Source organism: Mastacembelus armatus, chromosome 12, assembly GCF_900324485.2.
Source record: "Mastacembelus armatus chromosome 12, fMasArm1.2, whole genome shotgun sequence".
In the NCBI taxonomy this organism is placed as follows: Eukaryota; Metazoa; Chordata; class Actinopteri; order Synbranchiformes; family Mastacembelidae; genus Mastacembelus; species Mastacembelus armatus.
In genome coordinates this window covers 4,472,288-4,495,424 of record NC_046644.1, presented here as the reverse complement: position 1 = coordinate 4,495,424, position 23,137 = coordinate 4,472,288, and the positions used below count along the sequence as shown (strand labels likewise).

At 38.6% G+C, this 23,137-nt stretch overlaps 1 protein-coding gene across 11 annotated transcripts in view; it reads right to left on the bottom strand.

Annotated features, from left to right (window-relative positions):
* Nucleotides 1-23,137, bottom strand: part of tcf4 (transcription factor 4) — a 215,194-nt gene that overhangs the window by 88,739 nt on the left and 103,318 nt on the right. For 7 of the 11 annotated variants that reach the window (XM_026296705.2, XM_026296699.2, XM_026296704.2 and 4 more), the window contains one exon: nucleotides 20,288-20,346. In XM_026296705.2, coding sequence (XP_026152490.1) covers nucleotides 20,288-20,346 — 59 coding nt within the window. The remainder of the gene's footprint in view (nucleotides 1-20,287; nucleotides 20,347-23,137) is intronic. The other 4 variants (XM_026296708.2, XM_026296701.1, XM_026296707.1 and 1 more) reach the window with 1 other exon arrangement.

Sequence of the window (23,137 nt, the reverse complement as noted above, 5' to 3'; positions counted from 1 at the left end):
AGCACCTCATATAGGTGATGTTTAAACTGCTTTTCATTGCCAATATTTCTCAACATTTCAACATAAGCAACACTAAAGGTCCTACATCAGAAAGACAAATGAACAAATGAGTAACCTCCATTTGGATTTGCCCCGTGTTCAAAAAGAGAGCATACACCTCAGACACCTTTAACCAAGCTGATAATGATAAATGAAACCATGGTTGTGATGGTATTTACCTCCATGAGAGTGACCTCATGCTGCTCAAGGTGGAGACGTTCATCTCACAGCTCCACAGCTCACAGTCTAACTTCTCTCTGCTGCTTTTTCCCTCCTCTCTAACTGTGACTCTGTTTACGGCTCAAACTTAGCAAACCGCTCACACATTGTCCTGCTAATTAAGTTCAATGATTCGGCAGCAACAAGTGGTGTCTGGGCTGGTTCAGAGCAAAAGGAAGACAAGAATAAAAAACAGAGAGAGAGAGGGAGAGAGACAGAGAGACGGATGGGGGGGTTAGGCTCATTTTTTAAAAGTGGCACAAGAAGTTAGTGAGGCGGAAAGAGGTGAAAAAGAACCTGCCAACCACCACCCCCCTCCCTCCTTTAAATAGACTCCAGCACTACTCCGTTAAAGTGTAGATTTTTTCCCAGCTTTCTCGTTAAGTAATTAGTGTGCAGTGTATTTAAAGCAGAGGGTGGAGGAGTGTGTTTAGAGGAGGGTGGGGTTGGATTTTTTTTTTTTTTTCAGGATGATCGGAATTCTGATCAGCAAGCCTGTCGTCTCTGCGAATGAAAACAAGAGTTAGCTTGGCACTGCTGGGCCAAGGAAGGCTTTTCTCATGCTAAACAGGGCCTAAATAGGCCAATTACAGGGCCAACCTCGGTCTGTGAGCCATTCTCTGGCTTAAAACAAAAGGGCCCTTGTCTTAAATAAAGTCAGTCACACACACAGAGAGAGGGGAGAGGGAGTCAGATAAAAAGGCACACACACACACACACAAACACCCACACCTACACACACACACACAATCACACACCAATTCAGTCATCCTGTTCCTCTGTCCGAGTGCGTTTCATTGTGTGTGTTGTCGGAGGGTTAAAGGGGGTTCCCACTAAAACAAAAAGGGTCTCATTGTGGGGCTTTTCTTTCTTTTCTGTTCTTTACTTTCTTTATCCTTCCATACTCAAGCATCGGGGCAAGCCAGCCGGTCACCCCAGCAACTAGACGAGTTGGAGGAGAGACAAAATGCCCATCTGTCTCTGTGTCTCTTTACCTGTTTGTCTCTGTGTCTCCATCAAGTTCACTTCATCACACACCAATTTAGTTATTGTGAATTGCAGCGATGCAGTGTTTCGCTTCCACAATGTTACAGAGTCAGATTAGAAAATAAATAGTCATAATAGTCAATAGCAAAGCAGTACAGGTGAAATAGACTGACTTTTAGTCTTCAGTTTGGGTCAAGATTCAAAACTCATTTCCCATATATGTGTGCCAGCTTTATTCCAGCTGACACACACACCCCAATGTACATGCACCAGCACACACATACCCCACTCCTGAGGGAGTTATAGGGCCCGAGGCTGTTAACAGAAACTCCCTCTCTCACAGACAATGTATAAAACTGGACTGGAACCAGAACACTGTAACCACGTGCTGATAGCCAACATATCACTTACTGTTTACTTATTAAATAAAATAGTTAAAAATAAATAAACAATGAAAATTGTCCATTATAAGTTCTCAAAATTCATAGTGTTGTGGTCAAATGTCTTCTTTTGCAGCTCAAAAAACAAAGATATTCTGTTTAAGATGATGTGAACCATAACACATGTAATTGATATACTCTTTTTAAATGGCAAATGCTCAAATCCTTCAAAATTTTAACATAAGTTTTCTATTATACATTTAAAGACAAAAGGCAAAAGAAAACCCAAGTCACATCACTATGACATCTTCAGGGTTATTTTTGAAGCTTGACATTGGTCTCTTTGAGCCACAAAAAACATACATCTGTTTTCGTAGGCTGTGTAGTCTTTGTGTAAAAAATGGGGGTTAACAGCGTTCACAGGGGCTTTCTCACAAACAGGAAATGAACAAACTGTCTGTGTTTTCTATTTGGCTGACTGTACCACACTAACAGAAATAACCTGACTGACTTAGATAAAGAATTTTTTGAGGTACAAGGTACAAGAGATTTTTAGAGTGAAACCATCTGTTTGTGAACGTGTCTTTGACTTAAACCTGTGCTGATGGGTGCTGCTGACGTATAACACTTTAAATTGGTTTGTCTAGAGTTTCTATTATAGGCATATACATTAACACCACTGAAGATTTCAGCAATTTTCAACACCTAGGATGTAGCTGCTTTCATGAGAAATAGAAGTTTTCACAGGTTGAAAACAGACTCAGGAAAAACCCAGCTGAACTCAAGATGCATATCTAATATTATTAGCCTTGGTCAGAGGGGCAGACAAGGACAGTTGAAAACAGACCAAGTCCAAAATAGAGTACAACACAACATGCTTTCAAATGGCTTTGCTCTGTGGCTGCATCATGCTTTGAGATAAATGCTATAAGTGTGCTAACATCCTGCTAATGTTAATATGTGGAATTTTAGCAGGTACAATGTTTACTATGTTCATCTTAACATAGTGTGTTGAGTAAGAGAAGGACCAAGTTCAGTGGTAATCCACCTCCAGGAACTGGATGTATGGATAAAATGCAATACATCTACAACTGTTGTGATATTTTAGTCTGAGCCAGAGCAGTGGACCAACCAACAGACGGACAAAGCTTTGCCACAAACATGAGCAAAAATTGCTACTCATATTTTCTGCCAGCACTGCCTGGCTGTTCTCTTTATCATCCAGTTTGCATCCAACTTTTCACCACCACTTTTCTATCTTGTGACATCTATCAGACATATGACATCTTTTGTTTAGGATGTGAATGTGTCTGTATTAAATCAGCCTCCCCAAGAGGAAATGTGTTCAACCAACTTGCTTGACATTTTGCAGTTTTGAAAGATGCATGCATCAGCTTCTCTGCAACCTGCGGTTACCCATGACTCCAATCAATCTTCAAAGAAGTGTAATTCCAGCAGTATACTGCTGTGATAATGCTTAGGGTGACTCTTCCATGTCTGTTTCCCTCTCCCTCTGTTTCTTTGTTCTGTTTTATATTCGACATTATCTTCTTTTCTCTCTGTCTCTATCTTTCTGTCTCTCTCACACAAACACACAAACATAATCAGAGGTCTGTTGTTAACAGAGCTGACTGGGCTTCGGTACCCAGCTGCTCACAGAGACCATATTAACTAAGATAGATTGCCAGAGACAGCGAGACAGAGACAGAGAAAGGGACACAGAAAGAAGGAGAGGGAGAGAGAGAAATAGAGAAAGTGAGTAAAAAAAATACAAATAGGAAAAAATGCAAAATAGGATAAAAGAACAGTGACTCAAAGGAAGAGAGACATGGAAAGAGAACAGCAAAAAGAGTAAAATGAAAGATTCAGTACTGTAAAAAAGGCAAGGTGTATGTAACTCCCTCTGAAGCTACAGTTTTTGTACCATTTATGTGCAGATTAAACAAACATGACACTAAATATTAATTACTTGGCTTCAGAGGTGTTGGCAGGTGTATTTTTGAACATTTGATAGACCCAGGTTAGCTGTTCCCTTGTTTTCAGTCAGTGTGGTATGAAAAGCTAACTACATCTGGATTTCAGCTTTGTACTTATAACATAAGAATTACAAAGGTATCAGTCTTCTCCTCTCACTAGAGCGAAAACAATGTACTTCCCAGAATGCCGAACAATCTTCAAAATTCTAACTTCAAGGTGAATAAAAGATGACCTTTATTATCTATACAATTTTGGCTGTCTGTTTCCACCTTCCTCCTTTACTGCCCGGACCCTCACGTTTCCTCTCTACTAGTTTTCTTACTCTCCCACTCGACCCTCTGTCTTCATGTGACTGAAAAAGTAAATACTCACGTCATCAATTTCCACTATCGAAAGGAAGAGACAGAGAGCGAGAGAGAGAGAGAAAGAGAGAGACAGAGGCAGGAAGAAGTCATTAATTACCAGGAAGTGCTGGCGCGGCAGTGGCGCACCTGTACGCCAGCTTTATTCCAGCTGACACGCACACACGCCAATGTACATGCACTAACACACATGTACATGCACCAGCACACATACACACTCTTGAGGGAGTTCGGGCCTGAGGCTGCTAACAGAAACAGTACAAGCAGCACAGACAATGTATAAAACTGGACGCAGAACCAGAACACTATAACCACATGCTGATAGCAAACATATCAATTACTGCTTACATATTAAATAAAATAATTAAAAATAAATAAACAATGAAAATTGTCCGTTATAAGTTCTCAGAATTCATGGTGTTGTGTTCAAATGTCTTCTTTTGCAGCTCAAAAACCAAAGATATTCTGTTTAACACATCCTTACACGGAAAACCTCATACCAAAGAGTGTTTTGTATGTTTGTTTGATAAATGACCTGATATAGATAAGTTGATTCTTTTTTTTTGATTGAATTAATTGATTAGTTCTCTCAGCTCAATGCATACCTATTAAATCTATTGTGATACTGTATTGCTTAAATATCCATTAATATCATTCCATCAATCATGTAATCACACATCATTTATACAGTGCCTTTCATAATCTCTAGACACACACACACAGGGATATATATATATATATATATATATATATATATATATATATATAAAAACACATATTATTATTATTAGGCCCGGGCTCCACCGAAGGTGAAGGCAAGGGACTATTATAATTGCTCAATGTGCAAGGGACGAATAAACATGGGGGGCGGCTTCAGGCAGCGGCTTCAGGCAGCGTCTTCAGGCAGCGGCTTCAGGCAGCGGCTTCAGGCAGCGGCTTCAGGCAGCGTCTAGCGTTGACCCACACCCCACCATGACATAGGGATGCGCAAGACCTTTCGGAAAATGTATATGATGCAGTTGCCAGGTGGCCGTGGGCCTGGAAATTGTTAGGATTAGAAAAGAATGCAAATTTGACCCCCTGAACATGTGTGAAAACTCACTAAAATTTGCATATAATTCAGGATGGTGAAAAATTTTTACATTTTCATAAACGACCTCAAAAGCATGGCTCTTTATTCTTCATGTCAGCCCAAGCAAAAAAGCTTATCATGTCGAGGTCTTACGACCAACAGGAAGTCCACCAGTGTGGAGTTTTACTTGAGGTCATTGAGTTTGTTGTTTTTGCTCACCTCGTACCAAATTGACCGAATGAGCTCATTCTTGGCCTGCCTAATCTATACAAGAGGGGCAGGCCATGATCATTCCATTCTGTGATGGATATTTTCTATTCAGCCAACTCCAGGAAATGATAGGCTGAATGGGGCCTTTAAAAAGGACAGAAACTGGAGTCCAAGTGTTTTTTTTTTTCTTTATGTCAATAGTGGATTGCCTCATTATGACAGTTGAGTTACAGGTAAGTCTCAAGGAAAGTAATGTAAGTCAATGTAAAGTTCCTATGAGGAAATAAAACAAGAATGTGTGAGAGTGTGTGTGTATGTGCAGAATGATATCAGAGCAAAAAATATACAAATACACAGACACACGTTTTGTGGACAAATGCTGACAATGCATTCTCTAGCTACTAACCCTAGCGATACTCATCCCAACCCTACCCTAAGCTAAACCAAAACCTCACTCTAAACTGAACCTTGAAACCAAGTCTTAACCCTAAAAAAGTCATTGCAATGTAGAAATGTCCTCAAAACATATTGACATATTGACATAAAATTTCCCCGCACAAATAACAAAAAAGACACACACATACACCTGGAGTAACACTCCAAGCCTGTGAGAACTCCCTCCATCTTCTAACTGCTCCACACATCAACACACACACTCATAGCCAATAACACACTCCACTCAAACTCACACACACAAAGTAGTTCAAAGCATTTCTCCTTAATTAGCGTTCAACGCTTGGCTTGACAAATAAATAGTGATCATTTAAGAACACTTAGAGAGGAATCAGACAGCACATTACACCTCACAATATCTGGCAGCTTCTTGCATGCAATTAGAACAAGAGGGGGGATGTGGGACTGAAGGGGAGAGGGTGGAAGAAAAAGGTAGGAAAGGAAACAGCAGTTCAGGAGGAGGAAACTGAGGAAGGAAGAAAGAATTGAGGTAAAACTGGGGAAACAGGGAATCAAAAGGGGGAAAATAAACATTTGGAGGAAGCAATATGACTGGACGAGGAGGAAGAGAGGGAAGGTTAAATGAGAGGCCACTAGTTAGGGAATTAAATAGGCACAGAAATGTAAAATGAACAAGCTGTAATACAGGACAGTATAGGGATAGAGAAAGGTTATGAGGAAAGAAGAGAAGGAGGGACAGAACGAAAAGTTAAGGAAAGGTGGGGGGATGAAAATAGGAAGTTACTATAGATGACAAGAAATGGAAGGAAGGAAAGAAGGTAAGTGCAGAAAGAATGGAAGAGAACAATAAGGAGGGGAGTAGATAGATGAATAAAAGGAAACATAAAGAAGTTGAAGCAAAGACAAGGTAGCAAGGATGGATGAAAAGAAAGAAAAAGGAAAGGGACGAAAAGAGGGGAAGTCATCAAGAAAGGGGAGGAGACAGGAAGTGAACAAAATGATAGATGGAGAGATGGGCTTATATTTCACGATTAAAATAGGCTTTTCTGTTGTGCCATCTTGAACTGATCACTCCCATCATGCATCACTCCCAGCTGACTTCACTTTATAGGTCTGGAGAGCAGTCATTAGAACCAGAAACAAACAGCCAAGCGTGCTGAAACAAAAGTTATAGTCTGGACATTCCCATTTGTAGGCAGATCTCCATATATAACACATTCACACATTCCACACACACATAGTTGCTGTAGGACACTGAATCTGCAGAGGGAATACATCAAGACACAAACACCACTGCTAATCTGTAAAGTAACAGCTGATGTGCTCAACTGCAGTTCCACAAATGACCACTAGATGTTTTTTTAAAAAAAAACTGAAACTGTGTAAAGGTGAATAAAGAAAATATTTTGCCAGAACTGCAAATTTAGTAGTATTAATGTCTTTTGACAATAAGTTTATGATAGCTGTGCTTTATCATTTTTTGGCAATGCAATAATTTAAAGTAAGTTAATACATATATCAATGAGAAAAAAAGATGATTGTGTATTATCTTGTGAGCTGATACAATTATGTGTGGTCACATGAATGCTTTTAAAGTGAACATTGAGTAGTACATTCAACATTATATTAAGATAACATTTACCTCAACGTAAGGAAAGAAAAGGAAGATCAGGGCATTTTTTTAAAGCCAAAACTGTCAAAATCTTGGTTGCACTTCTCTCTCATTTGAAGGAAGTTCAAGGCCTGTGGGATGCACTAAGCTATTGCTTCATCTGTCACAGATAAGAATCCAAAAGAAGTCCTGCTTAACTGAGCGGCTAGTGTCAGCTGATGAAGGAAACACACATGAAGAATATCAGCTCACTTTTCCACATGTCATGGATCAAGACTGGATTACTCATAAATGTGTGTGTGTTCCTGTGTGCATCTGGCAATCAGTGGAAAAACATACAGATAAATCTCTTGTTTGAGTGTGTACATGTCCATGTGTTTATTATAGTGTGTGTGTGTTAACTTTGCAGTGTAAGTGTGTCAGCTTAGTTCTGTTCTGTGTCTGTTACCAGCTGTTGTACTTCACTCACTCTGTGTGTGTGTGTGTGTGTGTGTGCGTGTGTGTGTGTGTGTGTGTTGTGTGTGTGAAAGCATAGTATTTGATGTTAGACACATCAGAGAGGGGGGGGGCGTTAACTTTGCTGACAGAGATAAAGAGTAGCTCCCTTGCTTGTCTCCATGATGCCTGATGAGAACTTGTTAAGCAAACACTGAGTCAACTCCTGCATGAATTGATCAAATACAGTTGAGTCATGGTTTGATGAGGATGAAATTTACGTGAATCATGTGCTGTGGCCACCGTCACCCAATTTAACAGCTATGGTAGATTTTGGATCCAGATTTTATACTCATTTCACTGTATGTTCCATACTGTAAGTTGCACTTTTTTTAACTTCTGTGGCTTGCAGTGTGACTAATATATCGAAGCGACTTATATGTTACAGTAGTCACTAGCATTCGATGCCACTGACTGGTGACTCAGGTGAAGATAATACTATACCGCCGAAAAAGTAAAAAGGCTTATGTCCTTGCTAAACTCTAACTCCTAGTGTAACACAAGTGAGAAAGAGCTATACTGCAGATTTCAATGTGTAGGTAAGTATGCAGCTGAAACAAGGTTCAGATTGAGTGTTGGCATTCAGGCAACTTGAGAGGACATGCCATCCCCATCCCCCAATCCTGAGGTTGTTGCAGTTTAATGTTACTTGACACAGATAAATGAATTTCTTAATGCACTTTTGCTTATTGTTACGCCTAATCTACATTCTTCATTAGCTACTTTATACTATAATTAATATAATTAGAAACGGGACTTATACACCAAAGTGACTTATATCTTTTTTTCTGTTCAACAAGGCTGTTTCTGATAAAAGTGACTAATACTCCGACTTATAGTCCAGAAAGTATATTGCTCTGTAATTATGCATAGGCAATCATGTGTACCTACAGAGCAAAGGGGTTTTAAATAAGCAGGGGTCACGGAGGGTTGCAGAGGTGCCAATGTGCAAGATGACAAGGTGAGAAAATATGATTTATACAATGAAATGGACAAATGCTACTAAAACCCTGAAGAAACAGCCAATGCATAGTTTTATCAAAGAAAATGTTGTCCTCACAGATTTCTACTTCCTGACTTGTTCTACATTTTTGTGTACTTTATTGTTTGAGCACCCCCTGGTCAGAACATTAATGTTTGTACAAATACAAATGCATGCAACTGTCTCTGAAATGAAAATATTGTCATGATGTGGGTTTTTCCATTCCGGTTTGGACTTTTTATTTTGGTTTCTGTCCTGTCTGTTCCTGTCTCCTATGTTAGTTGTAGGTAGCTTTATGTTTTATTAGTAAGATTACTTTCACCTGTGTTTAGTTAGTTTTTTGTTCCTAGTCTATATATACCTCCTGCATTCTCTTGTCCGCTGTTGGGGCATTGATGTTGTGCCTATTTTGGCTCATGTCTGTGTAGGAGAGTTTTTGTTTGAATGCCGATTGGCGTAGTTACTGTTACCTGTCCTGTCTTACCAGTCTTCTTTTCCTTTCGGCTGCTCCCTTCAGGGGTCACCACAGAGAATCTTCTGCCTCCATTTAACCCTATCCTCTGTATCCTCCTCACCCACACCAACTATCCTCATGTCCTCCTTCACTACATCCAAGAACCTCCTCTTTGGTCTTCCTCCAGGCCTCCTTCCTGGCAGCTCTAACCTCAGCATCCTTTTACCAATGTATTCACTGTCCCTCCTCTGAACATGTCCAAACCATCTCAATCTGGCTTCCCTGGCTTTTTCTCCAAAACATCTAACATGAGCTGTCCCTCTGATGTACTCATTCCTGATCCTATCCATCCTGGTCACTCCCAGAGAGAACCTCAACATCTTCAGCTCTGCTACCTCCAGCTCTGCCTCCTGTCTTTTTCTCAGTGCCACTGTCTCTAAACCAGACAACATTGCTGGTCTCACCACTGTCTTGTCCACCTTTCCTTTCATTCTTGCTGACACTCTTTTGTCACACATCACACCTGACACTTTCCTCCACCTGTTCCAACCTGCTTGCACACGTCTCTTCACTTCTTTTCCACACTCTCCGTTGCTCTGGACTGTTGACCCTAGGTACTTAAAATCCTCCACCTTCTTCACCTCTACTCCCTGTAACCTCACTGTTCTACTTGAGTCCCTCTCATTTACACACATGTAGTCTGTTTTACTGCGGCTAACCTTCATTCCTCTCCTTTCCAGAGCAAACCTCCACCTCTCTAGATTTTCCTCCACCTGCTCCCTGCTCTCACTACAGATGACAATGTCATCTGCAAACATCATGGTCCACAGAGATTCCTGTCTGACCTCATCTGTCAGTCTGTCCATCACCACAGCAAACAAGAAGGAGCTCAAAGCCGATCCTTGGTGCAGTCCCACCTCCACCTTGAACTCCTCTGTCACCCCTACAGCACACCTCACCACTGTCTTACAGCTCTCATAGGCTCATAGGTAGGCTATAAAGTATAAAGTAGCCTATGAAGACCGAACAGTACGCGGCACAGGTGGTTGCAATGCAAAGACTCGGGTGTGGGAGGGGTTCGGTGAGGCCATGGGGCAGGACTTTCGGCTGGCCTTGAGGTGATTATGGCAACTTTGGGCATCTGAGTTGCACACACACACAAACTGTCAGCTGTCATTGCTGATGTATCTGTGATGTACTGTAAGTGAGCCCAGCAGTGTGCGTTAGTGTGTGTTTGTGATTGATTGTAAAATAAAATATAGTGTCGATCTGTTCTGCTGTAAGATGAGTCTGAATGATGGCTAAGATTCTCCTGAAAGCAATGAGCAGCTGGATCGATGTGTGTGTGTGTGCCACAGTTTGTGTGTACTCAGAGCTCAGAGCAGCTGTAAGTGAAACATCTAGCACATACAGAGATGCACAAGATGAATAGATTACGTAAAAGCAAAGAAGACATATTTACTTATTTATAAGCCATGCATAAAACTTATTAGCAGTATGTTCTTTTTACTTTCACACAGTTTTTATTCTATTCACACAACGACCACACAAAAAAGGTGGTTTACAAAACAATTAACATAAGTGTAGATGATGAATACAGATTTCACCTGATAGTTTTCTGCACACAATATTTTCAATCTTGTTTTTCATGTTTCTGTGTTGGACTGTGTGAAAAACATGATACAAACACAAGATACACAGCAGAGTCATACTAATAATACATTGCAAGTAAAGCCATTGCATGTACAGTAAAAAGTTAAAGTGAAATCATGTAAGTAAAAATACAACTAAAAAGGTAGGACGTTTAAAACTTTGTAAACCGTAAAGTGACTACAGCAGATTCTCTGCGGAAGTGGACATAGGTGGAGCTAAACTATAAGGCTGCCAATCAAAATTGTCAGTCATCCAAAATAATTATAACAGAGCCAACAGAAAAATTAACACTTGTACACAAAGTGTGATAACATCGGCCTAACTTAATTTGTAGGGGGCAGGGCATATGACCGGTACTGTAACCAGCCAGCAGGGGGGTGACAGTGGTGTCACTTCTGGGGAGCTGTTACCTTGGTCATGAATTCTTGAGTTGATGCACTGCATTAAGAGAACTGCTGTGGTGAGCAAGGAGTTTTATATTACAGTATTTTTCTTTTTTGACATCAAAATGTGAATGAATATATTAAAAGTTTCAATGGATACGGCACCTTTTTGGAACAGTGCTTGCTGTTTTCTAAACAGAAACAGTGTCAGCTATTTTCAAAACTGAACTTTTGTTTCAAACTATGCATGAAAACAACTGAGACCAAATCCAGCAAATCTACTAAGTAAAAGTGTATTGCAGGGTTATGGTTTGCATTGTTTTGTAAGGTACAATCAACAGTAATATCTCTCTCCATGTAAACAGTCTTTGACTCACCCTTGTTTTATTTATTTATTGATTTTTTTTCTGGAATTCAGACCAGCTGCTGGGGACTTATACTTCCTACAACAAGATAATTGGTCAGAAAAGAGCCAATGGGAATGTGCTCAGACAGAACAAAGTAATGATGAACATACAAATAGATTCTTGGTAACAAGATTCCACTGTAAAGCCCACGCAAAGGAACTATTGGCTTTCAAGAGGGGATGAAGACTATTGACACACACGCCTACACACACACATGCATGCACACAGATGCCTGGCCTCCACGTTGACACAATCCATATATCTGCAGAAGTATTGCATCTTGACAGAGAGAAAGAGGAGGGAGAGGGAGAGAGAGAAAGCAACACTGGTCCCAGAGAGAAAGAAATGACAGAAAATGAGACGAACAGGCAGTTAGAGAGAGCAAAGTGATAGATGGAGTGAGAGAAATGGGAGTGTATATGATATATGATTTATTTTACAAATGTGTTCTGACCTAGCACACTTAACAAGATAACACTGAAGGCTTTAGTGTCAGTAGAAACTGAAAATATTCGTACTACAACTGCCAATGCAGTGTGGCAGCCACAGACACAAATGATGTGAATGAAGTGAATGGTTTGACATGAAGTTCACTTAACATGACTTTAGATGTCAACAAACTTGCTAAAGCAAAGCAGTTCATGACTAATGTGAGGTGCTGATCACACTTTGGACATCTGATCTGATACTTCAATTTACTTAAATATTTCCCTCCACAGCTTGTTGCTTCTGTGGTGTCTTAACCTTTTAAGTTGGTTATTTTCATTTTCAAAATAAGCAAGAATTTAACCAATTTTAGTATAGACAACTAATTATATACAGCATTTACTGTGCATAAAATTAACAACAAATTTACTGAAATGACTGACAGAAATAGCTACACGCAGCAAATTTTTCCTCCTACTCCTGCATAAAGATATAACATCAGGTCAGCTCTATAGAGATGACAAAACACTACCATATAACCAGTCAGAGGTAATAAAACTCAAGAGGATCTGCTTTAAAGACTAGGACACTAGTCTTTCTCACTGTCTACAACTCCACTCTTCTACTAATATATCACATATACTGTAACTGTATATAGTTCATTTATTTTCAATTTTATCACCAGTTAATCTTATGCCTGCTTATGTCTTGGTTTGAATGTATGGTTATTTACATACTTCTGTACTTGTGTATGCAGCTTCTCTAATAGGTAAGCTCAGCTTCCAAGCTCCTCTGAAACCTTGCACAGCTTCAAAACAGAGCCTTCAGCACTTTCCACGACTGATATGGGTGAGTGTGTATGTGAAGGGTTAAAGGCTTTTTCATGTTGCATTCCACCAGAACCTCACATTTAGCCTGCTGCTGCCTCAGCTGTAGCTGCTGGCCCACAGCTAACCTACTGATCTGTGAGGTGATAACTAGATGACAGGCATGCTTTGGTGTGGCTGTGTGTGCGCGCGTGTGTGTGCAGTTAGCGTTGACTTTGGTTTTAATGAATGACGAAATGAAGGAGAAGGGGGAAGACTGAGTAAAGAAAAAGAGAAGAAGTTTAAAAGAAATAGAGACTTGAGAGGTAAGGAGAGACAGTAAGAGATAGATGCAATGTGTGAGAAAGAGAGATCAACTTCTATCATCTTCTGCCATCCCTTCATCCAGATGATGTGGGTTTTTCTGCTGATGTAGAAAGAATGTCCCTTTAGTGAGCAACTACAGAGAAGCCAAGCTGTATGTGTGTGTGTGTGTGTGTGTGTGCATTATACTACCCATGAGAGTGTTTCTGTTGTAGTTATGGGAGTTAAGGTGACACTCAGCAGCCATGAAGCCACAGAAATCCCCATAAACGAAGGGGAGGACAAGCAACATTCTATTGATTCCTGTTGATTTATCTGCCTATAAGAAGTTCATAATCTAACCCAAAAACGTGAAGCCTGTTTTCAGGGTGAGAACAAATCTTTTTGGGAGGCACAAACAAAATTAGTAGATTTAAAAAACATCTGTCCGCTACATCCTGATATTTAAAATAAAATGTACTGCAGGCTGTACTAAAACAGCAGCAGACATAATATCCTAAATTTTCATAATCAATATAAATTTAAGCCAAAAACATTATACCTGAGTGGAATAGCGATGCAGTGGTTAGCATTGTCGCAACACAGGAAGAAGGTTCCATGTTCAAATCCTGTTTGAATCTGGGTCTTTTCTGTGTGGACTTTGTTTATGTGGGTTTTCTTTAGCTAATCTGGATTTGTTCTGGCTTCCTCCCATGGGCCAAACACATAAACCCCCACAGTAAATAATGGATAGATGGAAACACTGCATCCTACATTTACCACAGTGCACCCGGATACATCTTTAATTAGACCCAACCTGGTTGCTCTTTAAAAATCCTCACTTATAGTTTCACAATGTAGGCGTTATGTTATAAAGTGTATGTCTCAAGCGTAAACCAAAATAACCCTGATGACATCATCTAGGTAATTTTCTCAGATTTGACAAAGCATTCCCAGAAAACACTAGATAGTGAGGAGTAAAGGAGTCTTTAAGTATGAAGCTGGAGTCAGGACAATTAGGCATAAAGTTTGGAAGTAGTGGGATCTCTAACAGGGTCTATCTCATCTGTTTATGGTTTTAGCTGGAGCTGAGTGCTTGAATTATGTCTTGAACAGTTTATGCTTGCAATCAGTTCATCTGAGCAGCATCTTCACTAGTTGCCTGGAAACCTAAGTGAGGAGACTGGATCTTTTTTTTTTTTTTGAGTAATTGTTCCAGCAAATGGGACTAGCCTGAAACTACAGTCACTTTTTGTGCTTCTCTAGTGTATGAGTCAAATATATGGCATCTCCACATCTAACACTTGGAAAGAATAAGGTTTTTTCCCCATTTATTAGTTTAGGAAACTAAAACACTGACCACTGGTAGGAGACTGGATGTCTCCACAGTCTCCAATGTCAGAGACTCAGAATTCATAGCCATTCATCTCACAGCTGCCACTAAGAGGTTTTGCAGTGCTGTAAAAATTTTAAGCTACTGCCTCCTTAGCTTCTGGGAGTTATTAGTCAGTCATTATTACATAACAGTCATTATTCACAAGACCACAAAAGTCCTTGTCAGGAAACATAAACATAGGTTGTTCTAGACATCTGACCAAACTACCAATGCCAACAGTTTCTCTATTCAAAGCAGCCTTGCACTGAAAAAAATCCCACTACTCTATCTCGCTGACAGGTGTAAATTTGCTCATGACATGTGACAGCTGAGCTTTAAAGTAACTATCAAGTCAATTACAGTGTGAAACTCTGCAGTGCCATGAAGCATCAGGAAAAGAGAGGTGAGAATCATGACCAAACTCCATCTGCTCATGAAGATGAAAGAAGAAATCCCAAATGAGCTAATAAAAGAAACTTGAGGTGATATAGTTCTGTTAGCTATTCCCCCGACAGTCAAGAATGAAACTCATCCTGTATGCCAACATGAACAAGAAAGCAAACTGCAACTGCAACTTTCAACACACTGTACTTTCAACATGACCTTCATATAGAACATACAGCATATAGTGAACAAGAATGAAAAGTACCATGTATGGAACCTCGAGGCCACACAGCACAATAATAATATATATAATGTTTTTGATGAATATAGTTTCACTTTCCACTTAAAAGACCAATACAATAGATGAAATCATTTAAAAATATAATATATTCATGTAAACATACAAAAGGTTTAATTCCTAACATCACATGTAATCAAGCAATATATTCACCCTTTTTCTGTCCCTAGTGTTTTGTGTTTATTCATGCCACCTTCTGCCAGCAGACGACAGGGTTTGGATGTTTTGGGGGGAGCAGGGCTGACTGTTGGGGGATGGGCTCCTACCTTGGCAAGAGGCCATTTTTTCCCAGCCCCCCACATCCTTTTAGAGCTAGGAGAGAGTTACTACAACCTACACACATAATGGTCCAACTAGTTCACACAAAATAGCACACAGTTCAATCCAAATACTATTACTACTAAAGACAAAAAGCTCTGTTGTGGATAAAATATATACAGTTTTGCTCGATAGAAACATCTTCAAACCATTCATGTCACATTAATGCACAGTTCGGATTTTTTAGCCATATCTGATAGAAATCCTTCAAAACTGTCTGGTTTACCCAGTATGGAACCAGATGTTATTCTGGACCTATGAAAATCTATCTATTGATGGAAGTTTTATTGGAAAACGAATCAAGGCAACAGGAAAAAATAGCAACAAGCATGAATGAGTCAAATTAAAGAAACTCTTAACACACTGATTGAAATTACTATGCTTGCTTCTGTGACCACTGGAAATGATGTTACATCAGTCACTGTTGAGTGGTTAGGGTAAAAAAAACGTCTTCCCAAACATTAAACAGCTCACACAATGAAGGATGTAGAGAAAATGTAATGGCACTTCTCAAAGATTTTGTTGAAACTCTGGTGGGGAAATTTGCAGCACTGTTATTGGGCATACAACAAACTCATGAGGTGTAAATTTTAAAACTTCAACACTCAACCAAAAACCAAACCAAAAAAATATGGAAGAAAACCTTCAATTATCTCAACACTCCAATGACAGAGCACTATTTAGTTTGATCAGAGATTGGTGAAATACACTGAGGTCACTGGAAATCTTCCTGCTGTTAGTGTGTGAGCTCATCCTCTGCCATATCCTTCTGTTTTGTTTTTTTTGTTTTTTTTTTTTTACTTACAGCCGAGGATGAAGCCAGAGGAGTTTGGACTTCAGCCCAGCATGTAAATTTATCTGCCATTTCCAAACAATTTCCATCAGGAGCCATTCAGGCTGTGTAGAGGGATAATTTGACAGCAGCCCAGTAGGAAAATGGCCAGTGAGGCAGTAATGTTTGATTTATTACATATTTTTGTCCTCTACGGTTTGCTGTAGTCTCATACAAAGGCCACAGCTGGACACAAGAGGTGGTTATAAATAAAATATCAGTGAGTAGTTGATAAATCAGTGGATAGAGGGATCAGAGCACTATCAAGTCAACAAATGGACTACCAGATGAACAAATGAATACAGTAAATGGATGAATATTGAATGAGTGAAGGATAGATCAGATAGATCAATGGATAGATTAGAATGACAGACAACAACAAATGGAAGAAGGCAATCCATAGACTAAGAAATGAACAAATGAATGAATGAATGAGGGTAAAGGTGGCAGGCTGAGCTCTGTATATGAATAAATGAACAAACCTAATGCTTAACTTGGATTAATAATGCAATTAATGAAATAGGTGATTGGCTGGATGAATGGATGTATGAATCCAATTGACCAATGAATGGATGACTAATTACTTTAAACAAGTAAATTGAAAATACTGTGCGGACGAAGGAACAACTAAATGTATAAATGAGATTCAGAATGGATAAACAAAGATATGAACATATAAATGAACTGACTGGATGGTTGACAACGTGAAAAACTTAAAGAAAAGAAAATATGAAAAGCTTTACATGAAAGGATGAATAAATGAAGAAGAAATGATTAAATTCACAAACAAACAAACTAGCAAACCAACTACGATTAAGAAATAATTTCAATAAAAGAACCAATTAAACAACATATATGCTGATGACTGAATAAAACAAATGAAGTGAATGTAAAGATGTTCAGAGGACAACTCAGATCTAAACTCAGCCAGCTATATGTAACTCCACCAATGGGAAGATGTCAATGAAAACTATTCAAGTACAATTAAGACTTGACATGAGGCAGATATAGCTGGCATCTTTCCTCTCTTTGTGTCTGTGTGTGTGTGTTCTCAAAGTTGTCAAGGCCAGATCCTGTCCTTGTGACAGAAAGAAAAAGATCAAACTAAAATGGAAGGCCTTTTAATTCCTGAAGTCAACAAACTACCAGAAGTCCTTCAGATGACACACCACAAATTGCATTTCATTAATCTTCTTCATTGCACTTTCTGTATTTTCCTTATTCACAAGACAATAATAGTTGGCCATTTGCCCTGAGCAACCACATTTAGACCACTGTCAATTATTTTTGTTTGGTTTTATCGCAGCTGTTGGCAATGTTTCTCCTATTCTTAATATTTGGATCCTCTGTAGTCATCATCACCAGTGTTTGTATCCAAAAAGAAACAAATTAGAAAAAAAAACAGAAGATTATATTATAAAATGGATCATTACACCACCTCACATGCTCTGCCTTCAACCAATACTTTTACAAGATCAGATTATGCAACATTTCTGCCTTCTGAGCTGCTTTCTGTGACCCTGGCCAATTATAGTTTGTCTTACCTGACGTAAGGTGATAGGTAAGATGCCTGCCACAGATAGTGAGCCAGCTAACAAGTTTTACTGTGGCACTGACACATTCCGCTGTAATTTGATGTCTGTGGATCTGCCAGGTTATGCACCCAAAGAGGTGACTGAGCTTGGATTGAATGCCATGACATTATCAAGTTTTGGTGAAGGAGTTCATGCTTGATTCCGAGAGGACTGCACACAGGTAAATATGCATTAACACTTATGGTTTCAGATTTAACATTTTCATTTATTTTGATTAAAAGTCCAGGCTAAATAAGAGTAACAGAGGAGATGACATGCACTGTCTTTGCTGCACCTCTTGATTTTAGACACTGCATCAATCCACAATGTTATATGATATATAAGTAAAACCAAAAGTATAAGATGTACTTTCTATGTGATCAACCAGCTTTCATCCAATCTAAAACCCAACCCAAGAAAATATAGCACATTTCATATAGTCACCACAAGCTGTAATATATTTTAGCACTTTGCTTTCAAAGAAATACACTTCTTTGATAAGCTTTAATTAATACATTTTTGAAGTTCAAAATAAAAACAAAAAAAAAAAATCCACAGACTGTTTGACAGCCTGCGGTGGAATGGAAAATATGTGATTTGATAATTTTCAAAAATCAGAAAGGTGGTCATCAAATTACAGTGAGCACATTAAACCTGTCTGTTTAATATTCAGCCCGTAGAATCAAACACCAGTATCTGCATAGTTTCTTAATTATCAATGTACAACTTCTCATGGATACATATGGTCAATGAGAAATGAACAGGAAGATCATAGTAGAGATTCTTCACCTAGAATTTTAACAAAGTCCTCACAGCGACTTGCACCGCTGCCATAAATATTGCATTCAAACCCATTAACGAGTAAAAGTAATAATAATTTGGTTTATGAAGTTGGGAATATGTGAGAAAGTGAGGCATCTCTCTGGAAATCATGAAATAAAAACATATAACAGCTGTTGTTTATATTAGTCATGAGGATGATTGACATATAAGAAGCAGAGAGTGCTCCATATATTTGTTGTGTGAACTGTGAATAACTGATGAACCTGGATAATAAAACTACTAGCCAATCAATGTTTATGCTGCTACCTGCATGGTTTAGAGACCCAACAAAAATTGTGATTGGATGATGTTAACTGTGGATGGACTTAGTTACAACATTGGAGTTTAGATGAATAAACTAAACCAGGTTCTGGAGGATTTGTGGAAAAAAATCTATAAATAAAACACTGGTCTGATGAAAACTAAAATATAGTAAAGTAAAATAAAATAAGTTATAAATTTGTCACTAAGAAAATAATAATAGGCCTAATACTTCTGTATTTTTAGCTAATCCTGCCTTCTCTCTAAAAAAAAAAAAAAAAAAATTATGTTGTACTATAGATGTTAAATCTTGTATTCAGAAGCACATACATACATTTATTCAATTAAAAATGATCTAACCATCATATAAAACTACACTTAGCTATTATCGTGTAGGTTGAGGTAACTAGCAAAACAGTGGGATGTATGTGTTTGGTGATTGTTTGTGAAAATCTATATACATTTCCAAAAAAAGCATAATTATACTCTAATTTATTAATTTCACTTTTCCTTTGTCTGATCTGACTATACAAGCGAGAGAGATGTGTGTGGAAGCCACCGGTCAACTCCGGTATCTGCTAACCCACACACACCCACACACACTTCTCAATGAGCCATTCAAATATAACGTCTTGGTTTGATTCCCTCTTTTAACTAGAATTTGCCTGCTTTATCTTTTTCATCATGTGTTTCTTCTTTTCTCTGACTTTAGGGCCATGTGTGTCACCCTTGATACCTTTTACTAACCACTGGGTCTCCAGTGTTCTATGTTCCACTCTTATGCCTAGCTAGCAAGTGGTCAAGCTAACAAGCAACATGTTAATGAGAGAAAAAGCCTAAGATTGGGCATTTATTTAGCCACATGCTAAATAAATGTTTAACAAAAAGAGTTTTCACCTTTGTGCACTGGTTCAGTCCACAACCCAGTCATACCTCTCATCTACAGGATGTCTTACTCAAGTTGGGCAGGCTGAGTGCTTGAACCTGTTTCCTGCTGTCTACTTCTACACAGCTGTTTGCAGTTATTATTGTAAGGTCCTGAGTCAAGAATGAGGAGTCAGGTGCTCAAATCCTCATCTCTGGGACTCAACATCCTCTCCCACTGAACCTAGATCAAGCCCAGATGGGGTTTTCACTCCTCTGTCTTCCTCAGTATGTTTACTACTTTAACACATAGAGGGGAAAAAAGCTGTAAAGCTGAGCAACACACCCGTGCTGCTTTTATAAATGAGGGAGACTGACCTGGTGACAGTGTGGGTTGGACTCTCTGCCATAGTATGAACTCCTCTCTGTTTTACCTGCTGGAGGAAGAAAAGAAGAGGAGCCGTGAGAATCATGTCAACAAAGACAAATCCTCATTATAAAAAACATACTAAAATTTGTATACTTTTTGCTACATACATGCAAGGTAAACTTAAAATGAACAGTGGAATCATTCATTTTATTTCTTGATGTTCACTCAATAAAATGACAATTGGATTTACTATTAAATCAACAAATGCACAGATTATGGTTGATTTGTTTCAATGACCATACGTTTTACTCTTTTATTCATTCATGACAACCATTCTTTCACAATTTGTTCAGGAAACACGGTAAAAGGCTTTCAGTAGAAAAGAGCCAGACATTTCTCATGATACAGGGTGTGTGTTTGGCTGGCATGTGTGTGTGTGTGTGTGTGTGTGTGTGTGTGGTTTGTATGTTTTCTGCTCTCCGATCTCCCAACACAACAAAACAGACATCTGCTATGCTTGCGATGCACAGATCAACAAAGATTTCAGTTATATAAATGAAAGAGTAGAAATTATGAAATTACTCACTCCTTTCCAACACCAGCAATAATGGAGACCGCTTCCACAATTTTGATACAGCTACCTCTCATTTTAAGGCCCATATTGTCATAGCACCCAATGTTAAGCTAGTGACACCCTAGCAACCATGGCAAGCGTGCCAATATGTGTTGGTGTCATTTTCAATGTATTAGCTCATAGTTATCCAAGGCCTTTTATTTTTATTCGTTCATTTCAGTGCATGGAATTGGACTCCGCTCATAAATGAGGGTGTGTTTTTGTATGTAACATTTAATACACTTACAGGCAAAACACACAGCAATACCTTAACCTTGACTAAATTACAATTCTGCAGTATTTTGCACCCACTCTGCAATCATTTGATTTGTCCATTATGATTTTGTTAGTTCACTTGCAGCATTTTTGGAAAATTTCTAATTATTTGCAGCTTTTTTTTTCCAATTTGGAGCCAGTACACTGGAGGTTAAGCTCTGCTCATCCCACCCCATCCCAACAATGGATGGATACACTATGGATGCATTTGACGCTAAAAACCAGCTCCACTTATTACTGCCCTAACATTCATTTTATCATTTTGCCAAAACCTCGCAAGCTGGCACATACCATTTTCTGCTCTTTGTAATTTTCTCCTAGACATTAGATATTTTATATTTCTTCAGACTTTATGTAAAAAACATCAAAAAAAGTGCTCTTGTTTTCTAGTTTCTTAAAACCTAATAGACATTTCATGTCTGTGAAAAAAGAGACATCCTCACCTACCCCAAGAGCATCTTTGGTCACACATGTTTAAATGTTTTTGACTGAACCAGACATCAGAGCTCTTTCGATGTAAGCCAAGGATTGATCAGTACTTGACAAAAAGGTGAAGCCTCTTTGGCAGGTAAGCTCCCATTACTTTAATACACAAACCCGACATGTCTGGCGTGAAAAAGCTGTCTGACAGATTTTCAAAAATGCAGCAACCACTGGTGCATGTAGACAACAAAGCTGATTTCCTCTCCAGCTTCTTCAAGCTATGGGACCACTTCGATGCCTATTTTTACCACACAGACCTTCTTTTTGGAAAAACCTTAAATCTTCAGCCAGTCTAAATATCAAACCACAGTTTAGTGTATAATTACATTCTGCAGTTGGTGCAGCCGTACAAGACGAAATGGAGGGGTTTTATAGTGAGCATGTGTGCAGAAAAATGAAGCGTGTATGTGAAAGGTTTGAATCAGGCGTGTATAGATCAGTGCTGTAGTCGATGCAGAAGAGGTTGATAATTACAAGCGTACAAAATGGGAATGTGGTTGACGGTGTGTGTGTGTGCGCGTGTGTGTTTTTGTGTGTGACCAATACAGCGGCCTTGGCTTCAGCTATGACTGATGCCAGCTGGACTGGTTTGGCAAGTATACAAAGACTCCCACACACACGACAACACACACACAAAGTACTGGAAAGCACTGGCACAGATGCACATAGAGACACACACACTCACGTGTGTGCGAATGTGTACAATATACATATATGTAGCCCACTACACATACACACACAAATGTACTTTTGCATGGTACTGAAATATATCCATACACAGAAAAATGAACATTTAAATATACTAATTCAGGAACACACGCACACACATATGCACACACACACAAAGATCCATTTAAATTTAAAATTGCATATACCTCTACAAAATACCACATCCAAAATCTTTCATCCACAATTAAAATGCACAATTTTGTATCAAAATTCTAATTATGGGCTAAATGTTGAAAAAATGTATTGTATTAAATAGAAATGAAAATAGAAAAGAAAATAACTATTCTTTAAAAACAATGACAATTTCTAAATAGTATTTTAAAACATAACCAACGCATTTTTGAATTTGTTAATGTCAAAAGATTATAAAGTGACAAATAAATAATGGTGCACATATATAATAGCAGAAAGATTTATCCATTAAATGAATAAAAATAAAGAAAAATAAAATCTTTACCTCAAAGCCCCAAATTTAAATACACTGTGTAAAAAAGGGATTAAATGAAATTGGTAGTATTGCCAATTATTAACTTAATTTTTTAATTACCCACTAACTTACATAGTTGCCTTTTAAAGTCCCTTCCATTATAACAATAAACAACAGAGGTAAAACTATTGTGGCTACCTGAGCACAGCAGGAACTAAAACTACAGGGTTAAAGTGAAATATGATCAGGGTAAGAGTTTGTTTGTGCTTGTGTTTTTGGACACAGAGGCTAAGCTAACAAAAAACAAACTAACAAAAAAGCACAAACAGG